Below are 9,489 nucleotides of genomic sequence, written 5' to 3'. Positions count from 1 at the left end.
AGTTTTATTTTATTTCTACCTTTCTTATTTAATCGCTAGGAGCATGCTTAGGCCGTCAACACTTGGGTAGGCAAATTTTAGGTCTTGTGTTTTATATCATTCGAGGTGAGAGGTCGTTCCCTTTTAGAATTCCCCGTAGATTTTGTATATATATTTAACCGGGTTATGCCCCGTAGTGAATGTAATCGGAGGTCGTAACGGACATCGTGGAGTGAGCATAGTATAGACTTTTAGTGCTTTTCCCTTATTTCATTTTCTTTTATTTAGGTGGGGATAACCCCGAACCTCTTGTGTGTTTATTTTTCTTTTGTGTGTTTTTGACTCAGTTTGAGTATTCTTTAAAGTCAACTAGATCAAGTACGTAACCGTGACTTTCACTGGACTTGGAAAAAATGCCTAACACATTCTCCCGAATCAAATGAACTCCCTTACTTAGAATCTTTGGTGCAAACTAGTTTGGAGTCTAAATGTGTTTTAAAGGAAAAATTATATTTTAAAAACGGTGATTTGGCACACCGAAATCAAATATCAAGTGACGACTTTGAAAATTCCTTTGAAACACCACTTTTGTCGCTTTCATGAAAACCCTTTGAGCTTTAAAATCACTTTATATTTTTTAGAGGGTTAACGTGAAAAAAGAGGTGTGATAAGGCCTATATTAATTTAATCAATTTTTCAGTAGTTAAGCATAATCTTCATGTAGGAATGCAAACCTGCTGTTTAATAGTTCTTAATTATGTTCTACTATGTCTGGATGTCAATTTATTATGATTGAAATTCGATTGGTTTAAAGGATTATATGAAGAAAATAAATGGATAAGAAAGATAATTTGTCTCTAAATATATTGAAATATACTATGCTAGTTTGGAAGTGCAGTTGTGTAACAAGAACAGACGTCACTGAGAAATTCAATTCGAATATTGGGACAACGAGAATAAACCATAAACCAAATTAGATGAACAGAGCCGCAATAACAATAAGGGTAATAAGTTAAGTTAAAATAGTAAATTACCAATCAGTTTTTACTCGACTTGTTGTCTTATTTCAACGAGTAAATTTCACAGTTGGTCATTTAATTTTGTGTTCATTACGCAAAAGTTACTTTTCTTTTACGGTTACGTAACAATCATTCAACTTTTGTATCATTACCTAAAAGTCACTTTTCATTCTTTTGTTATACAAAAACTATTTTACTTTGCTTTATTTATCACAAAAATCACCTTGGCCAGATTTTATAATACTTTTACTTGAAAAGTCTATTATGTCCTTGACATTAATCCTCTCATTTATGTAATAGCTTCTATATTATATACTATATAATATATTTTTACCTAGGTACTTTACTTATTATTAAAATAACTTTAAATTATTTTATTTATTATTTTTATAATATATCCATACATTTAATTTTTCTATGGCACTCAATTTGTTTAATCATTTTCAAACATGAGCATATTTTAAATATAAAAATGATAAAAAAGATTATTTTTAAATATTTATTTAAAATAATAAACATAAATTTGTTTAACAAATGATAGTTTTTTATATTCAATAAGAATTTTAAAAAAAGTTTTAAAGATATTTGTGTTTAATATTAAGTTTTTAAGGCTTTATCTGTTAATATTATTTATTTAAAAATATTAATCGGATGTGTCATTTTGCTGAATGTGGGTATTTTATTTATTAAATTAATTGGTATAGCTTGGCCGATAAATCAATGAGCTTTGATTTTTTAATTTTCATTAAACATATTTCATTAAGAATGATTAAGAACGTGGACTTGAGATTTTCTTACGGTAATGTTACTGACAAATATATTAATTCTATTTATATATCTTGAAAATTAATATTAAGAAAAAATTAAATGTACGAATATATTATAAAAATAATCAATAAAATAGTATTAAGTTATTTTAATTATAAGTAAAATACCTAGATAAATATATATTATATAGTATATAATATAGAAGGTATTTTACATAAATGAGAGGATTTATAAAGCCAAGGGCATAATAGACTTTTCGGGTGAAAGGTTTGTAAAATATGGCCAAAGTGATTATTGTAATAACTAGAGCATAGTAAAATAATTTTTTTGCAACAAAAGAAAGAAAGTGACTATTGGATAATGAATACAAAGTTGAATGACTTTTACGTAACAAAAGAAAGAAAAAGTGACTTTTGGGTAATGAACATAAAGTTGAATGACCACTCATACAATTTTTTATATATTAAATGAAGAATTTATTTAATAATTAAACAGAATCAATTTACATACAACAGCTCCAACACGTATAAAATGTAGTAGTGACGGAATAAGTGTATGATAATCCTAGCCTTTTTTATTAGAAAACTGGAAGGGAAGGCAACCATCTGATGAAGATATATGTTACAGTAACTTTCTTTGTGTAAGGCCATTTAAGGGGAACCACTCCCTAACATTTTTTTATATATATGGGGTTCGAATTTCAGACCATTCATCACACTAAAACAGACATTGGTATCCTTATATGGTAGTTTGATATTTGCATGCATTAACATTGCAACCTCTCACTGTAATTAAATCATTGTGTTCTAATTATTGTGAAATTCAAATGGAAAACAGTACGAGTTTGATCTATGTATATTTGTTAGATCAATTGTTCAAGATATTGTGATATACCCTTTATTTGCAGTATTGTTGGTCCCCGACCTAAATGGATTACAAACGGATTCTACTTTATTTTTTGTCCATTTATGGGCAGTTCGTGATTAATAGGCGACTTATCGTATACTGTGAATTTCAAATTTAACCCACCTTTCATAGGGCAAAAGCAGGGAAATTATGTTGAATTTCAAATTTAACTTTATTATTTTCTCCCTAAAAACAATTTCAAATATTCTCAACCGCTATTAATGACTAGTAAAACCTCATGAAGAAATGTATTGAGGTGTTCAGTGAGATTGAGGAACTACTAGGGATTGTTACACAAATAGCCGGTAGCTATTTTTAGTTTAAAATAAATCTCTCGTGAGATGATGAGACCCAAAAAAAAAAAATATGCAATAGGTCGCTGAAACAATAGGCGATCTACTATTAAATAGTGGTCAGTTGTACATCTAATGCCTTTTAGGATCATGTGTTCCTAAGCTTTCATTTTCAATCGATATTACATTTTAAGCCTGTTTATTTTTACTTCAAACTTCAAAGGCATATTTCTGGTTCAGATAAGTCTCTAGCTGTTTCCACTTTAGGCAGAAATTCCAAATTAAAATACTTAGTGACATGCCATTAGTCAAATTTTCAGTAATATTTTCTTGGATGATCTTTTACCTTTTCTGGTATGAAACCTAATTGAGATGTTTGTCTGCCAAGGATACAAGTAATAACTTTTTTCTCCCTTTTTGGTGGTCAATTGAAAGACATCCATTTTGAAGAGTTCCCTAAATATGTAGACTAATCAATGGCCTCATATAGATGATATGAATTATGTTACATAGATCAGGACAGGCTTGCCTTGAACATAATAACAATGCATGGTAGGTCCCATTATTAAACTATTATAAACACTTCATTAAATAGAAATGGCATGTGGGTAAAATAGTACTATGTGACGATGTACATTAATTTCCTCGGATATTTTTTCCCTTACTTATCTTCAACAATTTCCCCACTTGCAAATGGCAAAATAAATTGCATATATGTTGGATACCTTAAACTTGGGAATTTGATTATTTATGGGCTATGAATAAGAGCAAAGAGCATATTGGGCCAGTAGCCTAAACTATGGATCCAACAGTTCAGGTGGCATACGTGGGCTGCAACTGCGCAACTGGACACATCATAGAAATGACATCAAGTACCCACTCTAAAGGGTTGCTATTTAAGAATTGGCCAGTGTATCCTGAATTTCAGTTTTTCAATTCAAACTTTCAGGATAAAAATGTCTAGAATTGTTTTGAAATTAAGATTTTTAGTTTAAAATTTTAGGACAAAATAAGCACAAACTAATCTCTAAATAGCATCCCTAAGAATGACTACATGTGCACTTATCCCGTGGACATGGATATGGCCATGTGGGCATATATCCACTGGACACTGACAGGCTTGGGCAGATATTATTGATTATTATTGGTGGAGTGTCACCTAAGAAGGTAGAAGCATAGTTCAAAAATTTTACATATATAATTATGGGAAATTCGTATTTATTTTTTCCATGGTGTTTGGAGTTGTATTACCTTCCACTAGCACATGTATCGATTAATTTTGTCCATCAAAATTTGGATAGATGGAAAAAATCACCTAACGTATTTACGTCCATGGAATTTAAATTTGATGATTATCAACGCACTATATTTACCACTAGACCAAATCATTGAGTGAAGTAAATTCTTATATATTATAACAACAAATTATACATCCAGGAGTAGGTTTTGTCAGGTTTTTCGGGTTCTTCTATTATATGAATATTATTTCAATCTTACTTTATTAAAGTTATAGATAAAGTTTTGATAAGTAAATATATATTTAGCAAAAATTGACAAATATATGATTCATTAAAATATTCTAATGGGAAATTTTTTTAGTAACACATAGTATAGTTATTTTCTTAGTCGTCTAACAATAATTTTTCGTTAATATACGCTTTTAAGGTTAACACATGAGAGGATCCCAAATATTTCTACATTTTAAAAGAAAATTCAATATAAAGTCTTAAAATAGATATATAATTTATATATTTATATGTCGGTTTGGTTCGGATTTTTTTATTTAATACCAAACCAAGTCAAACCAAACCTAGTCGAATTTTTTAATCGGTTTGGTTTGATTTTTCGGTTTGGTGCGGTTTTTCGGTTCGGTATGAACACCCATATCCACGAGTATGCTATATGCACTAACTTAAAATCTTAAATCAGCTTTTACTATAATCAGTCGTAATGCTCTAACTTAAAATCTTTAATCATCATTTATAGTAACAGGTAATATGGGAAATCATAACCTTAGATTAGGAGTTTAGCTACTTATACTCATAGTAACAATATCTAAAAAATTTTGCATAATTAAATTACAAAGTAAGGATAAAGGGATGTAGAAATCAATGAGTCTACCTCCCAACGGTTGTTCCAAGAGTTATCTTTGCCTCCGGTTGCCAAGAGTCCTCAAAAGTGATATTTTTTGGTCTATTTATATATGTAGGAAAAGACCTAAACGCGTAGGCCAAGTCCTAGTCAAACCAGGAGACGAAATAAATCTTCAAAGCTCGGAATGTGCGCACCTTAGACCTGGCCTCGCGAGGCTTCACGCGAGCTGAAGCCCGCCCCAGACCTGGCGTCGCCAGCTTCAACGCCTGGTGGATCTCGCGTTACCCCTCGCCTAGCTTGCTCCCACGCGAGCTAAAAAGCTCGTCCAGCCTGTTCTAACGCCCACTTTAGGCATGGCTTCGCCAACTTTTTCATTTGTAGACTGCTCACTTCTTTCTTTCTTCTTTTCAACTGTTTTTGAGCACACTTTAGACTTTAAGTATTCCTTTTGCTCTACTTTCTTTTTCAATTCACCTACACATAAAATAGACTCTATTACACGCAACTAAAGTGTAGTTTATTATTAACGCATATAAAATGCAAGGCACATAATGTACTAAAATACGGAATTATAGCCACACATCACTTTTACTATAATCAGTCGTAATGCTCTAACTTAAAATCTTTAATCATCATTTATAGTAACCAGCAATATGTTGTAATAGTGATGGAAACCACGATTTAAAGTTTATGAATTCGAGATTCTATCCATTTTAAGTTAGCGAGTCTTAAATTGTTTACTCTTTTTTGGTAATTAAAAATTTATTTACCAATTGAAGATATGTACAAAAAAGACACCTAGCATATTTGGACAAATGACCCCAAATTTACCAACACAAAAGGAAAAAAGAACTACAAACCACTAGAACAACTAAACAAAGGCTATCTATGGATAGAAATCGAGAGCCTCCAGCTTCTTCATCAACCGAGCTTTCAGGCTTTCTCTGCAATAAACCTCTTGCACTACCAACTTGATAATTATCTCCTGATTGTGGTTCTAAATTAATATTATATACATATTAAGTGAATTTTATAAATATAACAGCTTACTGGTTTCGTCGAACCCTTATCTTTAAGGTTAGCTCCGTCCCGTGTTGTATGCACTAAATTAAAAGGTGCCGAAAATATGAAGTCAATTTTAAGTAGTCAGTATCCCACTTCCATACAGTATAATCTCCTTGTCATAGCTAGAAAAAACTTCAACGACCAAAACCTGAATTTTGAACCAAATGGAACTTTAACTACAAGCAGCGCCCCCCCCCCCCCCCCCCCCCCACAAACCCCAAACTACCTTAAAGTCAACGTTAACAAATATATTGAGTAATATCTCACTTAAAGAATACATTTTGTATATCCTTGAGAAATGTGTATTAATTACTCCATTTCAGTTTTGTATATCCTTGAGAAATGTGTAGTAATTAATCTATCTCAGTTCATTATCTCAAATGGAGTAATATTAATTTAACACCCATTTGGTTGCTTAGATTTTTGTGCTTTTTTGCTCTTTCCTTCACGAGATTTGCGCTTTATTCAAGCTTATGAACATGCCCAGCTGTGGTTTAAGCTTAGTGTTCACGATTTTCCAGCTCTTTAGTCCACTTGGTATTGGTTTCTAGCAATTTTTATTGTTAACTTTTAAGCTAATGTATGCTAGTTCATTGGAAGTTTCATCACTGTTTTTTCTAGTTTCCAGTTATACATCCATGGTGCTGAATCCAGGTAATACATAATACTTGATCTGCTTCTTCACTTGATTATATGAATTCCATTGCTGTGTGCTTTGCTTGACGTGTCAATGCATATAGAAAATGCACTCAATCTGACATTGAATCTTTGTTCTGCTTTTGGTTTCATCTGATTTGGAAAACTTACAACAGAGTTATTAGGATTTTAGTATTGACAATGGGTGAGTCCATCTTTTGCTTTAGAAAATGTAGATTAGGAAGAATAATGGGTTGCATTCAGCTTGTACTAGGTTCCCTTGTTATAATCGTGAGCCTTTCGAGTTTGTTAAGGTTTTATTCTGCTGGATTTTTTGTGCATGATGAGGATATATGTCGCCATTTCTATGGCGTGAAAGATATCTATGATCATTTTGACATAATAGCTCTAACTTCTCGGGTTGATGAAGTGCTCAAAAAGATGGAAACTTTGCAAGATAAGATTGAATTGATTGTCCAAGAAATGGAAAAGAACAAAGATCAGTTGCATAGAAGCGGTATTTCCAAATTGGAATACAAGAGATTCTTGGAAGAAGAGGTGATTAAGCCTTTATATTCAGCTCATATTTCCCTTAGGCAAATTAGGCTGCCTAGAGTTGAGAATATGACAATTAAAGAAGACCCTTTGATTAATACCTTTGTGATTGAGGAGATCCGAAAGTATATCACCCTGAAGGAGAATAGACATAAGAAGGTTAACATTTATGGAACAGAAGGGATTTATAACACGATAGGGCATGCTTGTGTATCGATTAAGAAAGAATTGGAGGAATATATGGATTATGATATTGGATCATATTGTAAAGATGATTGGAACTTGGCTCAGAAGCTTATGATTAATGGTTGTGATCCTTTGCCTAGGAGAAGGTGTTTGACAAGGGCTTCTAAGCTCTATCAAAAGCCTTATCCGATCAACGAGTCCTTGTGGAGGATCCCGGATGGGAGAAATGTTAGGTGGAACAATTATATTTGCAGGAACTACGAGTGCTTATCGAGTAAGAATCCTAAACGAGGCTATACTAAGTGCAGTGGATGTTTCGAAATGGACAAAGAAGAGCTAAAATGGGTAACAAATTCTTCACTTCCTGTGGATTTTATGATCAAAGATGTTTTGGGAATTAAGCCGGGGGAGATCAGAATTGGTCTTGATTTTGGTATTGGTACGGGGACTTTTGCTGCAAGAATGAGAGAGCAGAATGTGACAATCATCTCAACTGCACTGAATCTTGGAGCTCCTTTCAGCGAGACGATAGCACTTAGGGGTTTGATTCCGCTATATGTGACATTGAACCAAAGGCTTCCTTTCTTTGATAACACTATGGATTTGATCCACACTGCTGGACTTATGGATGGTTGGATTGATCTGCAGCTGTTGGATTTTATCCTATTTGACTGGGATCGCGTTCTGAGACCAGGAGGATTGTTATGGATCGATCGATTCTTCTGTAATAGAAAGGATCTGGATGACTTCATGTATATGTTTCTGCAATTCAGGTACAAAAAGCATAAGTGGGCTATTTCTCCCAAGTCCAATGATGAAGTTTATCTTTCTGCATTATTGGAAAAGCCTCCTCGATCGTTATGATCGTATGAAGTCTTAGAGTTGTCTTTGTTATAGTGACATGGTATTCATAGGATTTATATATCTCCAACAATTGTTCTTGTGTCTGAAAATTTGTACTAAGAAAGTTGTGCTTCTCTTTGTTATCAAAAGACTCAGTCTCTGTTGCTAAAAAAATGCATAATTTCTTTTGATTTCCATTTTCCACTTTCACAATCAAGAACTAAATACAGTATATATAGAATACTGCCGAATCTTCTCATATTCATAATTTCTGCGCTCTTCCCATCAGGAAAGAAACAAAAATATCCCCAATTAACATAGAAATAAGAGGAACGAAAGATTCTCAAGAAGCCACAACAAAAGCCTGCCCAATAAGATAGCTGCTGCGGCTAGCATCTTTAGTAGTTATAGCAGAAAGTGAGATGTATACAACTGCTAGTAGTTGACTTACAGAGACCTAAAGGAAAGCTTGATCCCAATTATATTCTTAATATCCCAAGATCTATTCAAATGCATATTGCTCTCAACATAGTAGGATGTTTTGACTCAATTTGTTAACGTTAATTAAGAACAGCTGCAATGTGAATGTGTGTGTGCGCGCGCGTGTTGCGCCTTAGTGCTCTCTTTGAATTATATTCAATTTTCTAACAAAATTCTACCACCCAGAACAACCAGACATTCCATAGTTTAGTCTGAATGCTTGCAGTTTCTGGACTAAAATAGGGAGGCTCGCATTGTACGTTAACGTCGATTGTTGGCTAATTGGCTGCCAATTACTCTTTAAAGTCGTATACATGTGTGGTATCTCTTAAATTTAGCCTGAACTTTAACTTGGTTTTATAACATATTTGTCAAAATTTCTAAAATCTGCTTATTTTGAAAAGTGTGTTTTTCAAAAGAAAAGAACTTTCCGTAAGAATCGGTTTGTGTTTGGCTAATTAATTTGAAAAGTACTTTTGAGCAGTAATTAGTGTTTGACCAAACTTTTGAAAACTGCTTTTACGTGTATTTTCTCAAAAGTGCTTATCAGAAAAGTATTTTTGGAGAGAAGCTACATTTTTAACTTCTCAAAATATGTTTCTCATCAAAAGTACTTTTTTCCTTCTAAAAACTTGTCAAATACTTCAATTTTTAGCCAAAAGCAC

The 9,489-nt window shown here is 32.7% G+C and overlaps 1 protein-coding gene across 1 annotated transcript; it reads left to right on the top strand.

Moving 5' to 3' along the window:
- The first annotated feature begins 6,449 nt into the window (after window positions 1-6,449).
- Window positions 6,450-8,500, top strand: LOC104119243 (probable methyltransferase At1g29790). The gene has a single exon (XM_070180444.1). It carries the CDS (start codon window positions 6,962-6,964, stop codon window positions 8,363-8,365), a length of 1,404 nt encoding a protein of 467 aa, XP_070036545.1. The 5' UTR covers window positions 6,450-6,961; the 3' UTR covers window positions 8,366-8,500.
- Window positions 8,501-9,489: the final 989 nt, after the last annotated feature.

The sequence above is a fragment of the Nicotiana tomentosiformis genome, chromosome 1 (assembly GCF_000390325.3).
Source record: "Nicotiana tomentosiformis chromosome 1, ASM39032v3, whole genome shotgun sequence".
In the NCBI taxonomy this organism is placed as follows: domain Eukaryota; kingdom Viridiplantae; phylum Streptophyta; class Magnoliopsida; order Solanales; family Solanaceae; genus Nicotiana; species Nicotiana tomentosiformis.
Note: the sequence above shows the minus strand (reverse complement) of the source record. Positions and strands in the feature narration are given on the sequence as shown.